This window comes from Ixodes scapularis, unplaced genomic scaffold (genome assembly GCF_016920785.2).
Source record: "Ixodes scapularis isolate PalLabHiFi unplaced genomic scaffold, ASM1692078v2 PGA_scaffold1__304_contigs__length_218370807, whole genome shotgun sequence".
In the NCBI taxonomy this organism is placed as follows: Eukaryota; Metazoa; Arthropoda; class Arachnida; order Ixodida; family Ixodidae; genus Ixodes; species Ixodes scapularis.
In genome coordinates this window covers 136014322-136038065 of record NW_024609846.1, presented here as the reverse complement: position 1 = coordinate 136038065, position 23744 = coordinate 136014322, and the positions used below count along the sequence as shown (strand labels likewise).

Here is a 23744-nt window from a genome sequence, read left to right as displayed (position 1 = left end):
GAATCTCCGACTACAAGAGTATAACATGACTGTGGTCTACAAATCAGACCGCAAGCACAGCCACACCAACGGCCTCTCCAGGCCCCGGTTGAAATACTTACCGGCAGCAGCGACCACGACGACGACGGGTGCTTCCTAGACGTAGTGAACACCAACGACATGGCACGACGTCAACGAGGCGATCCTGAGCTCCGCGAACTATTAGAGCACCTGGAAGCGCGCGGGCCTACCATGCCACGCGTTTTCTCACGAGCCCTGACGACGTTCGTTATTCAACAAGATGTAGTCTACAAAGAGGACTTCGGGGATAACAAGTCGCCATGGCTGCTGGTAATCCCGACCGACCTTTGAGAGATCTTTCAAGCCTGCCACGATGACCTGACGTCCGGGCACCTCGGTTACAGCTGGACGCTGGCCCGTATTCGTGAAAAGTATTAGTGGCCCCTGCTCCCCAAAACTGTCCGCTTATACACACGATCATGCCACAAGTGCCAGCGACGCAACAAACCCCCGGCAAAGCTGGCCGGCCTTCTGCAGCCAATTCCTCCGCCAACTGCACCCTTCCAGCAGATCGGAATGCATCTACTTAGCCCTTCTCCGCCGTCAACGTCGGGAAACCGGTGGATAATCGTCGTCACAAATTATCTCGCGCGGTACGCCAAAACGAATGCCCTTCCTTCAGGGGCGGCTGTGGAAGTCGCCAAGTTTTTCATTAAGTCCATCGTCCTCCGGCAGGGCGCTCCCGAAGTTTTGATCTCAGACCATGGATCATCGAGGTCGACGTGCAGCACAAGACATGGGACGTGGTGTTGCCGTACGTCACATTTGCCTTCAACATGGCCGTGCAAGAGGACACCGGGGTGACACCCTTTAAACTGGCTCATGGTCGCAAAGTAAGGACAATGCTGGACGCGATGTTACCCCCCGAACCGGCTGTCGACGGAAGCGACAACGCCTTGTTGTTGTCCAGCTGGCAGAAGTCCGTCAGCTCCCCAGACTCCGGATTAAAGCCTAAGAACATGTTGACACTGGCCGCTACAACCTTCGTCGTTGAGACGTCCACTTCCAGGCCGGAGACAGGGTCCGGTTCTGGACGCCAATTCGCCGCCGTGGTCTCAGTGAGAGACTCCTGGAACAGTATTACGGACCCTACAAGGTACTTCGTCGACTTGGAGATCTGTACTACGAGGTGATGCCCGATGGAACAAGAGCATCATCACGCCGCCCACCACGACTTCAAGTCGTCCACGTGGTGCGCCTGAAGCCGTACTACGGTCAATAGGAATCTGGGCATTTTGTGTTCCAAATGAGTCTTTAGTTTGCCAATCTTTTTATTTGCTTTGTTTTATTTCGTGTTGCATCGGGGCGATGCACTTTTTTAAGTGGGGAGTAATGCCGCACGCGCAGCTTGCCAAGCAGGCAGCGCGGCCGTGGCCTAAAGGTTATCGTCCTTGCCTTCCACGCAAAGAGTCAGGGTTCGATATCCGGGAGCAGTGTTGGGTAAAGTACATCTAAAAAGTACTTCAGGTAAAGTACAAAGCAAATGAGACGTTATAACTTCAGGTAAACCAAGAAATACAGTGGGTGCACTGTACCTTGAAGTAAAGTATTATAAAAACAATGTACTTTGAAAGCAAAGTAGAAGTATTTTAACACAATTTTTTATGATGTCCCTTAATTCCCATATACATTGATTTTTGACTGGTATGCATTGCCCAGGGGTAATCAAGGGTGTATGACCTATTTTCAAAAACAGCGGCATTATGTGATAAATTCAAGTGGCCACAGAGTGGTTATTTTTATAAATGGAGGCCGAATTCAGACGTCCCTCTTCTGAATTTGGCGCCGCTTACACTGGATTGTTGCGCCATTACTTTAGCCCCGTAGCTCCAGCAAGCAATCCTCTCAAAAAGAAGTGTCCCCTCTTTAATGAAAAAAAAAATAGTGAGTGGGAAGTAAGCTGGTGATAATTAACCATAATGTGACACCTGAGATTGGGGTGCGAAAATATTCAGGAACTTTCAAGTCGAAGGAAGAGAAAAAAGAGAATGTCTCAAAAGATTGTGACGTTCTCCTCTGTTGTCTTTTTCTTCGACTTGAAAGTTTAATTGTTCCGCACCATAGTTTCAGGTGCTAGATTATAATTCATTTTGCTTTCCTAATAATTTAAGCCTCCTCGCTTGCACTGACCGACCGAGAAGTAGCCTGAGTTCAAATAGCTACGGGGAAGCCTCCCCCAGAACAACCGGAGCGATGCATCGTCTGCTCACGTCTCTGGTGAAAGTAGAATATCCCCCCTAGTATTTCTTCGGAGTTCACAAAGCATCATTTCTTGATGCAAAATGAACAAAACCAAATTTGGAAAATTACTTTGAAGTCGTAAATTGTACTTTCCTCGGAAAGTACCAGAAACAAATACTTTAAATAAAGTAGAAGAAGAAGAACATAATCGGAGAATGTACTTCAAGTAAAGTACAAGTTGCCTAAACCTACTTGAAGTAGTACTTTAAGTACAATGTACTTGAAGTACTTCCCAACACTGCCTGGGAGTGACCTGTCATTCATTGATTCTTGCAATTTCTGTCCTGGTAAATTCGAGAATCTTGTTGCTTTGTTCGAGGTGCGAATGCTCTATGCGCCAAACCTTCTACGCCGATTGTTCCAGACTCCCACGCGTGTATATAAGGGGCTCCGCGTGCCGAGGCGCAGTCAGTCTCGCCCTAGCGTTTGACTCTGTTGTTATGCCGAATTCGACACCCGTGACGCTCTGCTGATATCTTCTGTTTCCTATTAAAGCGCAGCTCTTAGGCGCCCGTTTCCGACTTGAGCGGCGTCGGCGTCGCCGTCGTCGTCACCACGCGGTGCATAATGGATAAACTTTTCAGCTAAATCTAGAGAAAAATTTTCCCCGCTAAGTTTAACGAAAAACGTTTCGCCACTAAATTTGGCGAAAACGTTCCCCGCTAAATTTAGCGAAAAAAACTTCCCCGCTAAACTTAGCGGAAAAAATTCCCCGCTAAATTTACGCGCAAAAAATCGCCCGCCAAATTCAGCGGAAAATTTTCCCGCTAAATTTATCGGAAAATTTTCCCCGCTAAATTCACCGGAATATGTTTCCAGCTAGGTTTAGCGAAAAAAAAATCGAGGATAAATTTAGCGGAAAAATACCCCGCCAATTTTGGCGGAAAAATTTCCCCGCTAAATTTAGCGGAACAGTTTCCTCGACCAATTTAGCGGAAAAATACCCCGCTAAATGTAGCCGGAAATTTTCCCCGTATAAGTCTAACAAAAAAAGTTCCCCGCTAACTTCAGTGGAAAATGAGGGAGTTTTCGTGGATCGTTTTCGCTATCCCGCAACACTCTACGCAACCACCTACGCTAGCCGGAACTCTACAGTCGAGGCCATCGGCGCGCCGGCGCAGTAGCGGCTGCTTCGTTGCGGAGGGCTTAGCGGAGGGGAAAACGCGGTCTGCAAACACTACCTATTATCCCCGCTAAATTTAGGGGAAAAATCTCTCCGCCAAATTTATCAAAATATTTTGCCCTAAATGGGAGGCGAACTGGAGAAAAGGACGGGTATAGCCTCCTCTCCATACCTTCCCCTCCTCCTCCTCAAGACCTGCTCTCTAATTGGGCGTTACAGGGATTGTAAACGTCTTTCTTTTTTTTTTTCATTTGTGGGCACAAGTTCGTTTCATTAAACGGTTCAGTTTCCCCAGTTATTCATTGCTTCCTCGCCTGTTCACTCGTGACAATATCTAAGCACGGTATAAGCACGCAGCACAGCTTAGAGGGCTACGACCTCCACCTTCTGTACCTAAACTACATCAAGCGGCGTAAATATTAATTGGAAAGAAAATATTTTTCGTGGAAAAACGTTTCTTTTTAATATACATGTTCTTTAGAAATTTTATTGCAGTGTCCCATTAAATCACGTGTAAAGCGCGGGAGTGCGCTAAAGTTACCATTCGAGCAGCCAGCACAAGGTTGGTGATGCAAAAATGCGAATGATATGAATTACAGCCGCGATTTCGCATCGCCAGTATTGTCTTTGATCTTTTTTGTGCTTGTTTATTTTTTGGAGACTAAACAAAACTTCACTATAGTGTTTATGATTGATTTGGAAATTCGTCAAATGTGCAAATTATTGACATGCATATACTATTTTTGACAACTTGTCATTTTCGAACCTATAGCAGAGTGGAATATAAAGTGCCATTAACAGCGGAGTTGACATTCCAATAAAAATTTTTGGCTAAAGAGAAACGCCTGTCTAATTTCGACGTGGCGAAACAAGGCAGTCCTACGTCATATCATTTGGAAAGCATACACGTAAAATATTACGACGACATACCGCCGAAAAGTTTATTGAACCGGTCAACGAAGTCAGGGCGGCTCCAGGTTCACCAAAATCCGCCCAATCTAGCGAGCGACGCGCGGCGCGAGTAACAGCGCATTGAACGCCACTGTGTGAACACAGCCAAGACTGCCCGGAACGTCAACTACTGGAAGAATTGTTTCGCCTGCTTCTTATTTTCGAGGCGCGGAGCGCGAGGGGAGAGAGGAAAAAGAGATAATGCCCTATTGAAAAAACCAGCTTAAGCTGGTCCCAGCTTCAAGCTGGGTTATTGCCCCAGCATGCCCAGCTTGGCATGCTGGTCATGCTGGTTGATCTGGTCATACTGGTCATGATGGTTGATCTGGTCCCAGCTTCAAGCTGGGTTATTGCCCCAGCATGCCCAGTTTGGCATGCTGGTCATGCTGTTAAACTGGTCATGCTGGTGAACTTCCCAACCAGTTTAACCTGTTTAAATTAATACACAGAATAAAAAAGCCAAGCTCGTCAGAAAAGCCAACTCGGCATCCAATTTATTATTTTCGTACTTGCGGCAGCCTCACATGAACTCAAATGCTACACATCCTCGGCGCTGACACAGTACTAACCGACGCACAGATTCTCGGTGCAAATTGTCTACAATGTTAATAAAACCAGATTGCTTATCTCTCAACACGAAAAAAATACTAGACACAGGCCAAAAACAGGCAATAGCAGACGAAAATACTACACGGACGAGAGAAGCGAACCTGGGTCCCGCCAGCGATGGGGGCGAAGCGGCAACTTGCGTGGTCGGCAGAGGCGAGGAAATCCGTGTGGCTTGGATGGCATTGGCGATACTCCTCGGCACCGCCGTCATTCTTGGGCACACACACGTTCGAAGACACGAAGCGACGCCGCAGTCGGGACGTCTGACATCTTCCCGCACTGAACGGACTGCCGCTCGCTGTCTTCTCAAAACCCGCTTCGCTTGCACCGTCGTTCAACTAGTCTCCAAACAACGCGCACACAGCCGTCCCTTCGATCTGCCCTCTGCCCAAGCTATCCAAACGCGTCTTCGATTCTCCGTTTCTACCACTCTCTCTCTCTCTCTCTCTTTTCTCGCACACAAAGGTAGCTTGCAGCGCGCCTGACGCGCCCGGTGGTCTACCAAAAACGAGAGGACAAAGAACAGGACGTGGCCTCGTTCCAGCAGCCGACCTTGTCGCGCGCGCTCCCAGCAATGCCAGTTCGGCTATCTCTAGCCGACCTTGGCGTGCGCGCTCCCAGCATGACCAGCTTGACCACCACGATTATTATTTCGACCAGATTCACCAGCTTGTCTCCCAGCATGACCAGCTCGTCTCCCAGCTTGACCACATTGGCTCCATGGAAAACCAGTTTGACCAGTTAAGACCAGACTGGCTCCCTGCTACACCAGATTGAATCTAAAACCAGATTCGAGTGAGACCATGCTGGTTTTTACTTAGACCAGACTGACCAGCTTAAATTCCAGCTTGCCCAGCTTAAACCAGCTTGATTGCCAGCTAAACCAGTTTAATTACCACATTGACCAGTTTGACCACCTTGATTACCAGCTTGACCACCTTAATTACCAGCTTGACCAGTTTGATTTTCATGCTGGTTTTTCCAATAGGGTGGGGGGCGCGAATGTGCCCGTGCCCGATCAGCAACGCCATCACGCCGTCCGCCACTTTCGTTCCTGACCTAGCCGACGTCTCCATACCACATGAGGTCCAGTAGTTGACGAGCAGTACCAATGTTGCCTGCCGCGGGAAGGTTTCGGTTCGCTTTGTGATTTTCGTTTAAACGAAATTTGCAAGAAAACTATTTAACTGTTCGGAAAATTATTGACATACCTGTTTATTAGTAGTTTTGATATTATAATCGCCAGTAATCCCAGTTTTTTTTTTGTTTTTTTTTTGGAATTGACAGGAGTCGTTCTTTAATACATTGAGCAATGACAAATTCTAAAAAGAGCATTTTGTAAATTATAGGCATAGGAACGAATAAAAGTTTCTAATTTAGCTTTTACGTTACGTGCTTCCTGAAATTATAGAAGCAGCATTTTGTATAAGACAGGTGCATGAACGAATAAAAGCTTCTAATTTAGACTTTATCTTATTATGCATCTTACAGATATTTTAAACAATATGACCACATCAACATGTCAAGCTGAATCCCTCAATGACAAAATTGCAATGGCCTATCAATCGTGCATGAAGGAAGGTACGTACTTCGCATTAAAAGTATAAAAAAGCCAGTATTACAGAAAAAGGCCGTTTTGTTAATGGCAATTATCTCTCTGCACATCTACATGTCTTAATGAGATCGCATTTTAATAATTATTTGTATCTACTAATTTTAAAGGAGAGCTCCATTAGTAAACAAGCACACATTTTTGTTTCCGGCTTTCATTAATAATATATTCTGATATATTTTCAGATTTGTCCCAACCAGAGGAAGAAATAAGCCGGCTACGAAAAACCTTGAAGGAATTTGGCATCCCTAAATGGCCGCTGATACCTAGTTCAAATGCAACTTTCAACTGGAAAGAAATATACCGAAAAATACGAGTTGGAGCAGACATCTCGTTCATTTTTAGCGTTGATGTCTCACCTCATCTTTTTAACACGTCGCAGCTAGCCATTGACGTAAGTAGCGTCCTAAATATTACTCTTTGCTGTGTGATGTTAGCAATTTGAACCCAGATTTGAAAATGTGAGCTTGCATTAAGTAAAGCAACGTAATGCTGCTGTGCTTGACCTCATATTAACAAAATCGCCTGTGCTGATCTCCTCGTTAACTTACATGCCTGGCCTTAACGATTATTGCCTACTATATGTTTTGTTAAACATTCCTGGACACAATAAGTCCAATCACATGAAAACATTTTTTGACTATGCTACGGCTGATTTTGATTCAATCAACAATGAACTTTGTCGTTTTCTAGAGAACTGCATAGGTTGTTTTCCGGATGGCTCAGTTGATGATAACTGGTGTTTATTTAAAGAAAAAGTTATGTCACTCATGAAAGCACATGTTCCCCTTCGCGTGGTATCTTCTTCACCAGACTCTTGATGGCACAGCGTGACACTGAAAAAGCTGTCAAATAAAAATAAACGATTATTTCACGCAGCAAAACAATTGGACAATATACAACGCGGGAAAGCCTCATCTTTTTAACACGTCGCAGCTAGCTAATATAAGAAAGCAGTTGAAGAAGCAAAATTACATTCTTTAACAGTACGCTGCCGTCAATGTTACTTAACAATCCGCATCAATTTTGGAAAGTTATTATCCCTCCTTCTATTCCTGGCATAGTACTTAGGAATACCCATGAAGAGGAGGTGCCCAGTGAACTGTGTTCTTTTGTGTTAAATGATGTGTTTTTGGATCTTTTTCATGCACGTAACCTCAAATTTCCAGTATTTAGAACTTATGCTTTTTTGCCCATGTTTCCTGTTATCATAGATTGCGAAGTATATGTGACATTATCGAAAAGTTTAAAACCAATACGACAGCCGGCATTGATAATATTAATGCTAAATTTTTGAAAAACACTAATATGTACTCATGCGTTATTTTATCTGAATTATTTTCGCAATCGCCTGTACAAGGAGAATTACCAAAAGATTGGAAGGTGGGGAAGGTGATCCCTCTCCACAAAGGGGGCGATAAGCATAACCTTTTTAAACTTTAGTCCTATTTCTTTAATGAGCATTCTTTGTAAAATCTTTGAGCACATCATTTATACTAACATTTTCAATTTTCGAGACTCAAACTCCTTTTTAACTCAGCGCAACATGGATTTCGAAGGTTTTATTCATGTGAAACTCACATTCTAACCTTTACTCATGACCTTTGCGTAAAAATTGACCGAGGTTGCAGGACTGACTGCATATTTCTTGATTTCTCAAAAGCTTTCGACAAGGTTCCTCACGTGCTGCTTCTTCGTAAACTCCGTAAACTTAACATAGATCTTAATATAATCGGTTGGATAGAATCGTTTCTATCAGACCGTTACCAATTTGTTCACGCTAACGGAACTAATTCTTCAACCTCACGTGTCAAGTCCGGTGTCCCACAAGGTTCCGTATTAGGTGCACTTTTATTTCTCATATATATTAACGATCTTCACACGCATGTATCCTCTAATAATGGCCTATTCGCTGATGACTCTGTAATTTATAAGGAAATCATTAACGACTATGACATATCTGCTCTTCAGACCGATATTAAAAACGTCAACCGCTAGTGCGATAATTGGCTTATGGGACTTAACACCTTTAAATGTAGATCCATGATAGTGTCCCGTCAAAATAACACTTGTCCCTCCTACCGTGTTTATAACTCCCCCTTGCTTTCTGTGCCAACCTATAAATATCTCGGTGTTCATATAACTAACGATGTCTCCTCGAACATCCATGTCGAATATATCACAAACAACGCTAATCGCTTATTAGACTATCTCACGAGGAACTTTTCCCTTGCCCCTTTTTCACTTAAAGTTCTCCTATATAAAACTTAAGTGCGCACCAAACTTGAACAGGCAGGCTCTATCTGGAACCCTGGCGTATCCCTTGCATCATCCATTGAATCCACTCAAAATCGCTCCGCACGTTCTATACTTACTATTACCGTACAGCCAGCGTCACCTCTATGAAAGCGTCTCTATATCTGCCCAGCCTATCCTTTCGTAAAAAAATAGCTCGCCTCTGCTTATTTCACAAGATTTATCACTCTAACTCAGCATTACTAACCTCATTATTTTCATAACCATCATACATATCGCCGCGCACCGATCATCAACTAAAAGTAGGAATCTCCTACTGCATCACCTCCACCTTTTATGCCACGTTCCTACCCCTGACCTCTGTCGACTGGAATCGCCTTCCCGCATCCGTAGTCTCACTTACTGATGCTGCTGATCTTAAAACCGCCATCACTGATGTTCTCAATAATGATCCATTGCGATTCTGTACCTTGTGTTTGCTTTTTTTGCGTTTTGTTTTCATTGTTCACTTTATATTGATGTATAATTCCACTCTTCTCTTTAATGCCTTGAGGCCCTGAGAGTACAATAAATGAAATGAAATTGAATGAAATTAAATTAAATGAACTGTCACACTTGTTGAAACCAAAACGACTCAATAGAAATATGTGAAACCGCTAGGAGGTCTGGTAACACAGTGCGCGTTTCCATGCATGTAGCATCATGTTAGTTTCTGGCTCTTGGCACTCAGAAGGTAGTTGCACTCCCTCAGTGACTGAGATACAGAAACTTTATGATCAGCCAACCTAGACGAAGGACTAGGCCGGCGTTCTTTTTACTTTGATGGCACTTCATTTTACTTTCTTTTCCACGTGGCGGTGCGAAGCGTCGTACTCTTTAGCGGTAAAACAATATTTCGCTCACCATCTTAGCTCTAAACCCATACATGCGAATCAAAGTTGGTTATCTTCTGGGGGCTGCTACTGGCGAAAGCCTCGATCCATGAAGATTTCTGAGTTCCTGTCAAACAAACTGCACCCTCGGTATTGTCTTGGAGGTGTCCCGAACAGCTCGAAGCAATTTCAGATAACTTCGAAATGAGTAGAATACAAATCGCGGACGTCGTGTCGGAATACGAGTATTTGCCTGATCCTTGTAGAAAAACTGAATTTCGGTATCGGTTTTCTAATACGCGATTTCTTCAAACCTACAAAAAAAAGATCCTTTGCAATACGAAACATTTTTGTTTCACCCACGAGAAAAACAACACGAGAGGCCACTTAATTAATTTGGTGCCCCCGATCCACTCGGCGCCTTCAGCATCATGTCACGTTTCTGCTTCAGCCGATATCGAAGTTTTAGCTTCTGTGATGAAGCAAATCAAGTCATGTAGCCAAACTTTTTGTTCCTCAAGAGCGACAGTAAAATCGCCTCTCTGCGACTGAGTTTAAAGCGAACAGACACACCGTCCCAACCTGTTATGGTTTCCTTCCTGCATACACAAATTCTAAATTCTTGTTTTCTTGCTTTTAAAAGTGTTGTTTTCTACAAATTCGGTTTATAATCGATTCACACAATGGATGGATCCACGGACGGAGTGATTACGTGGCGACACTTCTGCGGATCGTCCGACTCCCAAGCGCATAAACAAGAAGGAGACGACGAGCAGATGACAGCGAGGGGGAACCGAACCTATTTTCGACCCTACTGTGCAGCAAAGTTTCAACATGACAGTGTGACTCTTATCCAATAGCGAAATTGACGTTTACCGCTACGGTCATGTTGCTACCGCGAAAACGAATCGCTGTGTGCCGCTGTTACGTAGAGAGCGAGAAACAACACCTTGATATACGTAGCTCAAACCGCCAATATATCTACTAACCCAAGACATGGCAGTGACACAAGTATGGTCCTGCTCGAGAAGGCTTCGGCCTAGAGGCGACGACGTCTTGGACTGGCGGAGGGGCATTTGGAGAGGCCTTCAAGCCCTCCGTGCTCGCACACAACACTCGGGTACAGCACAGTCACAAAAAGGACTTGCTGGATGAAAGGTTCATTGGACCTTCAAAAAAAATGGCGGCGTGCTATACGATTTGTGACGAAAACTACTTAAATCTTCAGATGGACCAGGACCGGAGTCTGCGTCGCGTCATCCAGGCAAAGCTTCTGCAGCTTATTTGATTCGTGCAACCAAGAATCGAGCGACAACATGAACCAGCGAAAACACAAATGCGCCATGTTTGTTTTGTTTGCTCAGAATAAAAAAGAGAACAACGAAAACGTTGTACAATCACCCGCCAAATATCTGCGAGTGAAAACGCGCTCAGCCGTTTTAGACCGCACGTCCGCAGGTCAGGCGCTGATCGCAGGAATCGGAGATGAGTGGTCACGTGGTTGACGGCCCGCGGACAAAAATCGTGATTCGGTTCGTCGTGTGAATCAGTCAACTGTATTCAAATCATTGCTGCGCATTTCTTTCTAGCTGCCCTAAGAAATACCTTTTTTATGTTACATTAAATACAACTAAGTAAATGACTCCTGTTTTCTGCTCATACCGTTCATTATTAACAATACACGTCTTGAATTACGATTGTGGCATTGATTTGTAAAGCACTATCTCCTTTCTGGTTCGCTTTCAACATGCTTGGTCTCACGCACATAAGTTCAGCTGCTTTCGCATGAAAGACATAACAAGCTGATATAACGTGCAAAAAAAAAAGCTAGTTTAGAAGTTTATTTTGGTAAAATATTGCGAAAACACCAAGACAAATACTGTTGTTTTACGGGCATATTAAAAACATTGAAAGAGAACTCCTTTGGAAATGTTGTGAACAAGCACTCGGCGATGAGCACGCGCAGAATTGAGACCGCGAGCCGATTCGTCGATCCTTCAAAGAGTTTGTTCTGAAGGCCTTTAAGGCGACCGTAATACCTGAGTCAGACGCACACAAAAACGACCTTGAGAGCAAACTCCTTTAAAAGATTGGGGGATTAGCTCGCGATCTTGTGCTTATCTGCGTGCGCTGGTTTGCCGAATCTTTAAATGAGATCGTTCTTTACTGACAACCGCACTATACCTGACCCAGGTGTACACCTTTCCAAGAAACACTTGACCCCAAGGGCAGCAAACACTGTTCAGGCCCAGTCACTGGGTTTGAGGCTAGGCTCTCACCGATGATCCTGCTCAACGTAACCGAGTGGACTGTGATTTCGACAGGCGCATCCTACGTTGGTGCAGTTTCAAAAACCGCTGGCGGAATTCTCTCCTTTTCCTGCTGCATTTTGTATTTCGTGGGTTATGTATTTTCCCAAAAACATTTAGAACGCATCGTACCACATTTGAAAGAACAAAACGAAACAAAAAAAAAAAGCTGAAAGAAACTGTAAACTATTTTTGGGGGTACGCGCGCGACAGAACGAATATGACTAAAGTTGTCGTTTTTTTTTTTTTTTTGATAAGTTGGACTGCGCCGCCCGATTAGCCGCGTGTCGAACGACAAAGCGTTCAGCCTGTCCCATCGGTAAACATGCTCACAAATAACGTGTTTACCGATGGACAGGACACCATTGGCGTAGCCAGAAAATATTACCGGGATTGTTGTTTCAAGGTGCTGGTGCAATCACACACACAATAAAGGCAAAATATATATATATATATATAGTGAACGAAGAGGGGAGAAGGTGATTATTGAATATTATTTCATTAAAGTTAGGGAAAGGGAAAAAAAGCTGGCGAAAAATTGGGTCAGGAGTGGGGATTGAACCCGCAACCTTCGCCTGTACGGGGCGCCGCTTTAACCGATTAGACCATCCAGGCCTCTGGTTTCGGCGGACTCAATTTCTGACCAGCTCTCTGTGTACCATTAGTTTCGAATTCGCTTAACTGGGTAGACGACAACCATTGCTGGTTTAAGGACCGCGCTAGTTCCGAATTGCGGCAGTGACGTGGCACGTCATCTCAGCTTTGCAAATATCAAAAAGGGCCCGTCTTCCAAAATATCTAGGGATCCACTCCTCCTCATAGGGACAGGCTGCACCGTATACGGTGCGGCCTGTCCCTATGGAGAGGAGCGGTTCCCTAGATATCCTGGAAGACGGGCATATATATATATAACACCCTGTATATATATATATATACAGGGTGTCACAAATGAAAATTTACACGGTCGTTTTTACCGCAAAAATAAACTAGGCATCGCCGAACGCTCATTCTCCGCCCAAAGGTAGAGCTAGAGGTCACAACCACATGCCAAAGTTTCAGCCCGATCCGATTACTTAATCAAAAGTTATAACTGATTTTCTGAAAATTTCAATGGGAAATGGCGGCCGACGGAGTTTTCAGACACATGGGGCTCTATGGCACCAGAAACCGAAAACGGGCGAAAATGGGCTCCATTTTCCCATTGAAATTTTCAGAAAATCATTTATAACTTTTGATTAAGTTATCGGATCCGGCTGAAACTTTGGCATCTGGTTGTGACCTCTAGCTCTACCTTTGGGCGGAAAATGAGCGTTCGGGGATGCCTAGTTTATTTTTGCGGAAAAAAAGACCGCGTAAATTTTCATTTGTGACACCCTGTATATAGGTGATTCAATAAATAAGGTGAATATTGTTGTATAAGGACTTCTAATACAGATAGAAGCTTACTTTTTTTATTTTTCTACGTAGTCTCCCAGCACTGTCACACACTTTTCCCATCTGTGCACAAGCTTCCTTATTCCCTCAGCGTAAAAATCTTTAGACTGATGCTTCAGCCAGTCGCTCACAACACTTTTGACTTCATCGTCACTTTCAAACTTCGTGCCTCTCGTGAACGCTTTCAAGGGACCAAACAGGTGAAAGTCCGAAGGGGCAAGGTCTGCGCTATAAGGGGGATGAGGGAGCAGTTCCCAGCCGAGCTCGTTGATGGTCTGCACCGTTAAGGCTGCTGTGTGAGGCCTTGCGTTGTCATGATGCAAGATGACTCCTTTTGACTGATGACCTCTGCGTTTGTTCTTCATGTCTTCCTTGACCTGCCTCAGAAGTTCACAGTAGTTGGCACTGTTCACAGTGCTTCCTTTTCCAAGGAATGAAATGGTGATTGGGCCTTGCATATCCCAAAAAACGGTGAGCATCACCTTCCTAGTGGACCGCTGGGACTTGAACTTCCTCTTCACTGGAGAGCCTGCGTGCTTCCACTCCATGGACTGTCGTTTAGACTCAGGCTCCAAGTGCCAAACCCATGTCTCGTCAGATGTGACCACCCACCTTCTGCAGAAACTCATCACCATCCTTCTCATAGCGGGACAGACACTGCTGGGACAACTCGACCCTCCACTGTTTGTGCTCCGCAGTAAGCATCTTTGGCACCCACCTGCTGCTGACCATCGAGAAGCCAAGGTCATCATGGACAATTTTGTGTGCTGTTCCTACAGATAAGCTCAAAGTCTTTGCAATGCCACCCACTGTCACCCTTCTGTCAGACTGAATGAGGTCATTGACTGATTCGATCACCTCAGGAGATCTCACTTCTGTAGGCCTCCCAGGCCTGTCTTCATCCTCAACACTGCTCCGTCCTTCTTTAAACAATTTAGCCCACTTGTAGACATTTTTCTAACTGAAACACGTGGCACTATACACAGTTGACATTCTCCTATGAATTTCAACGGGTTCGCACCCTTCAGCAACCAAAAACTTGATAACTGACCGCTGTTCAATCCTGGAGCATGCTTCTTGGTCAGCCATCTTTGTTACTCGGTTAAATTCTCACAGTGTTGTTTGTAATCTGCATAAGAAATTAAATCCACGTGGAAAAGTAGTAAAACGATAAAAATAACTAAAAAGTAAGCTTCTATGTGTATTAGAAGCCCTTATACAAAAAAATTCACCTTATTTATTGAATCACCCTATATATATAACAGGGTGTTTTGTCCTAATTCTTAACAGATTTGTTCAAAGAAGCCATTAAAGCTACACTTATGCGGTTTGTGCGAGTGAGTTATATGGTCAGGGGCACATTTAGTTGGTGGGTAATCTTTCCGACAAGTCTGCTACATACTTAAAATTCGTTAACTAACTTTTTAATTACTGAAAATTGACGTATGGTTTCAAGTAGGAACTTGCTCCGCGTGTTCAAAAACCACTAGATAAGTAATTTTCAGAAAGATTTCTAGCGCGTGGAAAGCGTAGTAGTGTACTAAACTTACCACTCGTGGAGCAGGTACAAGGCTAATGGTTGCGGTAAGGCGCCCGCGCGATTTTTCCGTCTCTTATCTAGCCTCAGCCTTGTACCTGCTCCACGTGTGGCAACTTTAGTACACTACAACGCTTCCCACGCGCTCAAAGTCTTTCTGAAAATGACTGATTTAGTGGTTCTCGAAGACGCTGAGCAAGTGTCTAATTGGAATCATATGTCTATTTTATTTAATTAAAAGTTAATTAACAAATTTTAATTAGCCGACATACTGCAAAGATTAGCCACCCATATAATCTCCCCCTGGCCGTATAACTCACTCGCATAAACCGCATAAGTGTAGCCTTCATGGATTTTTTTTTAAACAAATATAATAAAAAGAAACACCCTGTGTATATAATAAAGAAAATTTTCGGGAGTGTTCTGACACCTGAACACCCCCTGGCAACGCGCCTGAAGGATACGGGCATAAAATTTAGCAAGTGTTAACATTCAAAGAATATATTGTACGTACCACCTTATCTAAAAATAATTTATTTGATAAAAGTCTAAAATAACGCAGTCGCATCTTGACGAACGGACGGATTCCAAATGATTTCCTTTTGGGGCACGTTTTGGTGAGAGTTTCCTTTTTTCACACCGGCACCAAGGCAAAGAAACAGGCGCGACTGACACAACCCGAACAACTATTTTTGGCTATAACTGACAAGGACTCTACGCGGAATATCTCTCGGAGGAAGATAGCAGTGGTCATTGTTCGCCAAATCGCGTGGAGGGCCGTTCGACGTCCTTCCCCTCCTTCTTTTAATGACAAGCAGAAACGCTTGAATGGCAGGCACTTACCAGCCCTATCTCTCACAGTGGAAGATAACACAAAAAGGTTAGGCAGCATGCATCAGAAAAATTAAGTGGAAACTTTCAAGAGCGGCCAGAAAACGTCGAATGCAAAACCACAAATTATATCTGGAGAATCGCTCTGAGCGGGTTTCAACAGTCCAAGAGAGTGGCAAAAATTTTCTAGCTGATAGAGGGCGCGAGAGTAGCACCAGCCGCGTCAGCATCAGAAACATGACGCGGCGGCCTAGGAGCGTTTTTCGGAAAAGTGTATAAGTCGGGCAATCATGTCATTTAACACCTGAGTCCGTGGAGCAGAAAAGGAAACATCTTAGTCGAAGGAACAGACACAGAATGGGACGTTCCCTTCTGTGCCTGTCCCTTCCACTGAAAGTTTCGCCCTTTTCTGTGCCACAGACCCTGGTGTTGAACAACACGAGTAGCTGCCACCAGTTCGACTGCACACGAACAGTCTTTTCAATAAGACGGGTGTCAGTTCAGTAGTTCAAAATAGGTTAGCGTTATGCGAAAATTACCTGCTTCTTCGCCTTGTCGCTGGTTTTGTTTAATTAAAAGCCGTGTGTAAAGTAACAAACAGAAATAACAAAAACTTAACCTTGTTTAAGTATGTCCTATGTTCCGGCTATTTACGCAGGAAAACGCAACATTTGTTGGTATCGTAGCTGTTGCACGAAAGTGGCCGCGTATTTACATGTGTGCTTTGCAGGTCCGGTCGCAGGTTTCACTTTCTCGCCGCTACCAATATAGCGGGCGGACGTACGGGTCTGCTATCGATGGCGTTGTGCATTTCACACACCGTACATTGGGTTTAATTCTCACACGGTAGTATACCTTACACAATGTGTGAGAGTTTAATGTATTGTTTCAGCAAGTACTTTTATGAGAACAGCTGTTTTATGAAGATTCAATAATCAACAATGTTAGGTTTTGTGATCTTTTTTTTTTCAGATTGATGTTTCAAAGTTTGTGCCCTCTTTGTACCAAATTTATATGGCGAGACAATATAATGACAGCGCTGTGGAAGCCTATGAAGATTTCATCAAGCAAACAGTAATTTTGTTTTCGGAAGAGGAGGACATTAATGTAACGACAAAGATTGCTCAAGATATATTTGACTTCGAAGTAAATTTAACAAAGGTAGCGTTCGCTTTGATATATTTCTAATGATCGCGTTAGTGTCCCATGTTATGACTATTTAGTATATATATATATAAAACTAAAATTATCCTTTGCGCAGATATACATAGATTTGTACAATTGACATGAGATGCCATATGAAAACATATCAGAGATTCTATACGCTTGATATTATTTATACAAGTTTTATCTGTTCAACCATAGCCTCTTATATACTGACAAAGGCTGGCAGATCGCCAAGAGAAGCAGCCGCCGAAATGGAAAAGGGGGAGCGGCAGACAACGGATGAGAGGAGAGCCACGTGACTGGCGCGCCGATGCGGCGAGACGCCGGAACACACTTCTCTCGAGCTTAAGAGTGTTTTTCGGGTCCTAGAGGCTGCAAAAGCTGTGCGCTGACATCCAAGTTCCCCAAAAAATGGTTCTTTGATGCTCTGTGCTGCCAGATTCCCGCGCTCCAAATCTGCGACCGGGCACTCTATGGCTTCGTCGTCGAGCTGCCAGGCTTTGCGAGTATAGAGGAGGCAATGGCTCAACATACAAATAATTTGGATACGTATATTTTTTCAATACATGTTTAGAAGAACTTTGAACAATTATAAAGTTAATAGTTTCGCTCTGGATGGATAAAAAATTATCGTCCATGCTGACATTCGATTGTGATTTCGAGTTAACGCTTCTGCTTCAACGTAACCGCGAGTGGTTAGCCTCTGTAAGAAATATCAGAAAACCGCTGGGTCTCCTCATCTGATTTAAATTTATATATGCGAATGAAATACACTCAGAAACGGAATAAGCCCTCCACACTAAACATTTTCCCACCTATATTCGTGTAAATGGGGTGTATTTGAGAACACACTTGCTACAATCTTTTTACACCATTTTTACACGCTTTTTGAGTATTTATAGCTGCAACAAGGGCCATTTTCTCCCATCCTACACTCTTCTTACACCCTTCAGGAAGAAATTTCGTGCAAAACGTTTGTAGGTCTTCTTTATTACACCTTTCACGCAGACCGTGTAAAAACGTTGGAATGGCGAAAGTAAAGGAGTCGCGAGGAACTCCCTCCCTCAGGTGGCCTTTCCACGACCACGCTGGGGTACAGGGAAGCGGGGAAGCGGACGCAAACCGGCTGTCTTTGTTTTCTTTACTTTCGACGAGTGACCACGGGTTTCCCGAGCAGGCACCCCGTGGCAAAGACGCTGTCTCCTCCGCGAAGGGGGCGTTTTGTTTTGTGTGAGCTCCAGCGTCCCACAGGGTACACTAGGGACGATCGAGTTGCGGGCTAGAAGCTCTGGCTTGGCGCCACCTTGTCTTGTATTACCTGGTCTCTGGCTTGGCGCCACACTATCTTGTACTCAGTATCTAAAAAAAAAAAATTCAAACTTCCAAAATAGTTGTCGCCGGAACAATCCATGAATCTTTGAAACGTCAGACTCCAGGACAAAGCTGAACCGATCGCAGACTTGGAGGCAAGTGACCGAAAACAGGACAGGAAACAAGGCACGAGCAAAACGCAGTCACCGAATGCCAACAAAAGATCAAATGGATAGCCCCAATTCCGTCACCCTATCGTTTTCTTTTCTTTTTTTTTTTTTTTTCTTCAAGTTTTTTTGGCACTTACGCTTCGAGCTATAAAAAGAAGGCAAAGTGCAAAGTTTATAACAAAGTACTGGTGACGTCATTATAATTTTACACAATTTGTCTGAGGCTTGAGTGGTTCTGTCAGCGGAAGCTTTTGCGCCAACGCTTCGTACGATCAAAATATTGATTGCAGGATCTAGCTTCCTTCCCCAAGGAAGCTAGATCCTGCTGGCTTTATTGAGCTGCAGTGAAATAGATTGGGCTTTCCCAAAGCCCCTTGTGTGCCTATTGTGGCTTGCCTTTGACTCCCATCGTTCAAACGCGTTTTCTTTTTCTTCTTTCTGAATGCGCGCATTGTTTCACTCTCAAAATCCTCCAACCCAGTTTTCCGCCAGGTGGAGCACGGAATTGAAAGCGGTTTCGTTGACAGTCACTTGTTGGTCACTTTCGTTAGCCTCTTTACATTTCTAATACTCGTTGAGAGTTTGAAGGTACAGGCGCTCTTCCTCGCGCTCGGCTGGGGAGACAAAATGCTCGCTTTTGGTTGTTGATCAGCGACAGAGGCTGCTGTCTTCTAGCCGATAGCTCTCATGCGCGTGCGCGTTTGTCATTCACTCGCGCACTCATCATCGAGTGTGGCTGCCTGATGAACTTTTAGTTCGACTGTTAAGGATATGCGATGCCGTACTATGTGTCAAGTCCGTCGAATCAAGTCAAAGCGTATTACGAACTTATTGCGGATTGTGTCATGAGCCGAGTTTGCCATCAAACAAAGAACGCCAGTTGCCACGCGTACAATACGTGACTCGCCCTTGTTCCTAAAATATTTCTGTACCCCTTATGTAGCATATCCCCAATTATTTAAAAGTAAAGTTCGATTGCAGCATCTAAGTCGCTTCCTGAAAGTCTTAAAAATAACAGCAGAATGATTTTCATCGAAGTCCTCACAAGTAGGGCACACAATTTGACATTTTTATTCTTTTATTACCAGCTTACAACCTAGTTGCGAAGTATAATCTAATCTAATTTAATTAATTTTTCAAAGTATTTCTACTCTACACAAGATAGTTCCTAGTAAAAGTAAATTAAATACTACTTTAAATACATTTTCAAATGTGTATTTAGTATCTTACCTTAAATACGTTTGTCGAGTATTCGGCAAAACACTGGTTTAAAGTTGAAACTTCCCCGAGGGCAAGGGAGTGAGTGCCTTCAAAAGGCCGTCAAACTTGGCAGGCCTAAAGTACCACCAACGTACGAACGAACAGTTACTGCGACATTATCGAATACACCGATGATTTATAATTCACATTCTTTATCGTGTTAGCCAAGGTTTGTCATGATCGTCTCAGATAGATACGTATAAATTACGCTAGTGCTATCTCGAATTTATTAGCGTTCCTTGGCTGCGCTCAAGGTTGAAGGATCGTACCAATTAATCTTTCAGCACCCTACAAAACCTTCAGAGCAGCGTCGGCATGGCAAATATGCCTATCAAACCGCGCTCATCAGCGCAATGTGTCTTCCGCGCACAGCCTTCTCCCCCCTATGTCGTCACTGCCACGGGCGGCTCTCCTACCAGGAAAAGATCTTCACATATTAAACAGCATTTCAGTCCCACAACAAGTATGTCTGCCACGGGAGCACGCAGTATTGTGGCGATATTAGCATCAGATCGTAAAGATTGTGCCGATACCATTTTGATCCGGTCGATATCTGTGAAGTATCGCATAGGTCGCGCCAGCACCATCCTGACATATCCTATTCGCCGCCCTTTTTTTGTTGAGTGTGGAAGTGTCGTTTCAGAATCGGCTGTGCTTCAAGTACTTGGATTGATTGAGCAACTCAAAACAAGGCTGAAAAAAAAAAGCAAAACGGAATTTGCTTATTTTTGGCTTGAGAATGACAGACAAAGCAAGCAAAGGGAGCTTAGCTTCATCGTTCCCCTTCCCTTCAACCTCGCCTTTGTTTAGCATCGCCTCCTTCTTTCGTGTCTTCGTGTGGCTGTGAGAGAGCGGGACAACTGCTTCAAGCAAATCAGACGGGTGGAACGAAACACGTGACCGCTCTCCGTAGGACAAAAGAGCTTTGACGAAAATTTGTCGCGTGACTCGCTCTGACGCTCCAATGGGCTCACTGAGGTCGTAATCGCTGCCGCATGCCAAGTTGTGGTAATGGACAGGTGACACGTAGGTCTGCAGTTTCCGCAATGCGCTCTTAAGTGTTCTGTTCTGATTTTTATGCGTTGCAGTCGCAGCCATGGTTTTTCGTCGTGAAAGGTCGGAATACGTCCATATTATTTTTTCGGTAATTGCCGCTTTCTTCGTCGGAATCTATGGAAATATTGTGTTACGTTTGTTGGGCCCGCTTTGACAGGGAACTGGGTATTGGGAGCCCCCCCCCCCCCCCCCTTTCCTCTTTCTTAGGCCAGCGGCATCAATAGGGAGCTTTCGTAGACCGTTCTCCCACCACCGCTACGCTCTCCGGAACGAAGACCCCACTACTGTGCATGCGCGACGCTAGCCTTGCCAGCAGAGTTCCAGATCTCGCAGCGGGTAGCGGAGAACGTTACGGGACAGCGAAAACAGTGTACGGAAACTCCCTAATACCAAGAACTGCTCATCGGTGGCAGCAAAACTGTTGTTGAATGTGGGAAACCTTCTATCAAGACTTTAGGATTGCGTTTCTCTGTGCTGCCCCAGTTGGATTATGCATCTATCGCAGATTACATGATATCGCTGTTTAATGTAAGTGCACGGTAAGCATGCTCTTGACAGTAGTCCTGCTTCCGTTTGAATAGAGAGTTTTAGTATATCGTTCCGATACATTTGATACCCCCGACAACGATAAAACGTATACGCAAAAACGGTGGTGGTGTTGGGGGTATCGTTGTCAGAGTCATCGGAACAATCAACTAAAGCTCTCTAATTTCCACGGTCATTCGTGTTTATTTTAGGAATTTTCGCTTTGCATGAAAGAATGTATTTTATTATTTATTGATTTTCTGTTCTACACGGAAGCATCACGTTTGTAAATCCGTCAAGAAAAAGCTGTGTGCATTAAGAGTGGGTTAACAAACTTCTGTAAGAGTGTGAAAGTAATTTCGTTTGTCCATCTATGCGTGCGAGGCGCGGAATGTATGCATGAGAAGCCAATACTCTCGATATTGCCGATACAAAGTGAGCGCATAGGCGACGGCCGTCCAATACAGAGCACGTGCCTATGAGACAACTGTCCGATACCCGGCCGACGGTCCGACCTGGGCAGTACTCGCACGATATGTCGCCGATACTAGGCCAGTGGCGAAACGGCGGTACGCCAATACCTGCCGAATGTCGGGTCATGGTGGAAAACACACATTTCGGCGATACTGGAGCCGGTTATTGGCCGAGTTTACCACTAGACTGGCCAAGTATCGCCGTGCTGCTAAGGTGACTCGTTTGCGTAATGTATTTCTTCAGTCATTTCATTGGGTCCCGGGCCACAGTCTACACTCCAACAAAAAAGTTTACTGTGGTAACTACCCCTTTACCAGATGCTGTACTATGGTTCTAAACCATTCTAAAATTATGCACTGCAGTATCAAACTATTTAGTGAAGGTGTTAAAGAAAATCACATATTTTTTTAAGTGTGCGTGGTTTACCCCCTTTTTTATAAGGGTTATCGCTACAGCTATTTAGGTGTTAGTTGTGCAACGTCCCATTTACACCTATAAAAAAGTAGACATGTTTAGGGTGTGTACTAACGAGTGTTGTTTCTACAACCGCATAATTTATTGAACTGATTGTTACATACGATATTGGCATCCGTCCTGGCGGCTGCTCCAGAGTCTTCTTGTTCAGGGTAGGCATGTGCGTGTGGCAGGGCACACGCACAATCGGCTATTGCGCGGGCTTCATCGTGTCATTCTCTTCCGTCACTCCCTCCCAGCGCATCTCTCCGTCTGGCGAAGGGAGAGCGGTGGACCCCAAAGGGCATGTCGGGTGTCGGCCACCGGTGCGCGCGAAGACGAAGGGGGGGAGGAGGGGGGGGGGGGGGGGGGGGTCTTCCGAGAACGCCGATATACGCGGCCGCACCATCCGAAGGATTCTAACCGAAAAATAAAGAGTACGGTAACAGTTACGGAAACTTTTACCATAAAACTGGTTTCGTTAAGGATCTTTAACCAGCCCCCCCCCCCCCCCCCCCCCCCCAATTAAACACTAAATTCCAGAATTTCGTCATTTTAGTAATTCGTTTGTTAATTTTAGGTTAATTTTTGTTTTAGTTAAACCTCCAAAAAAGATCGCGAAAAGCTGCGCCAGTGTGGAAATAAACTACGTTTCTTTTTTAAAGACAAGATTGAGGATAGTTAGTGTTTCCACACGCACCACCGAAAAGCTCAGCAATCTTTGTAAACTTTTACGGCACTGCTGACACTGTCGTTTTAGTCAAATACTTTAAAATCAAGATATATCTTTAGCCGTAGTGATCTTGTCCAGTTCGAAGTGAATTACTGACTAGAATGTTTAGAGAAACAAAACAAATTTCCAATGAATAATATGCAATATCGACTCTGCTGTGTTTGGTTTTTATACCATTCTTGGAATCTGTCGTGAAATTATTTTTGGGGAGGAGAGAAATGTAAACTGACGTCACGTGCAAATACTCATTTAAACCCCATTTTAACTTCTTTGCACTCTTGCGCTGCCGATCTTTCTTGATTCAATCGTCAGTTACATTCGTAAAAAAGCTAGCGCTTTTGTCTTAACGGGAAATTTAAACATGAAGTAGGCATAAACAAATATGTCGCACTGGCTTCAAAAGCAACACTTTACTTTGTTTCATCTTCTGCTGAACCCCAGTGGGCGGCTTGGAGCTGTGACACGGCACTGGCAACGCATTCTTAGGCATCGCAGAGTAGGCGTCAAAGAGTTCGATAGTAAAAGGAGCGTAGCCTTTGCCCTTAAAGTAATGTTCATGTTTTGCACAAGTGATACAATATTTATGTACCAATAAAGTTTTCAAGCGTGATATTTAATAAATAAATTCGTAGCATGCTTGGAGAAATTACGCTTCTGGTTGGGAACATTGTCGTTGCAGTCACGTTCGTTTATTCAACGCTCATGGCACCATTCGCGATGTGATGTACTGCAAAAAGAAATGTTTTCCTCAAGATGGAAG

The 23744-nt window shown here is 44.3% G+C and overlaps 1 protein-coding gene across 1 annotated transcript in view; it reads left to right on the top strand.

Moving 5' to 3' along the window:
* The window catches only part of LOC115316166 (neprilysin-1-like), a 146462-nt gene that overhangs the window by 83521 nt on the left and 39197 nt on the right, over positions 1–23744 (top strand). The window contains exons 4-6 of the mRNA XM_040216205.1: positions 6476–6565; positions 6782–6990; positions 16808–16996. Of these exons, the coding sequence (XP_040072139.1) occupies positions 6476–6565; positions 6782–6990; positions 16808–16996 (488 nt within the window). The remainder of the gene's footprint in view (positions 1–6475; positions 6566–6781; positions 6991–16807; positions 16997–23744) is intronic.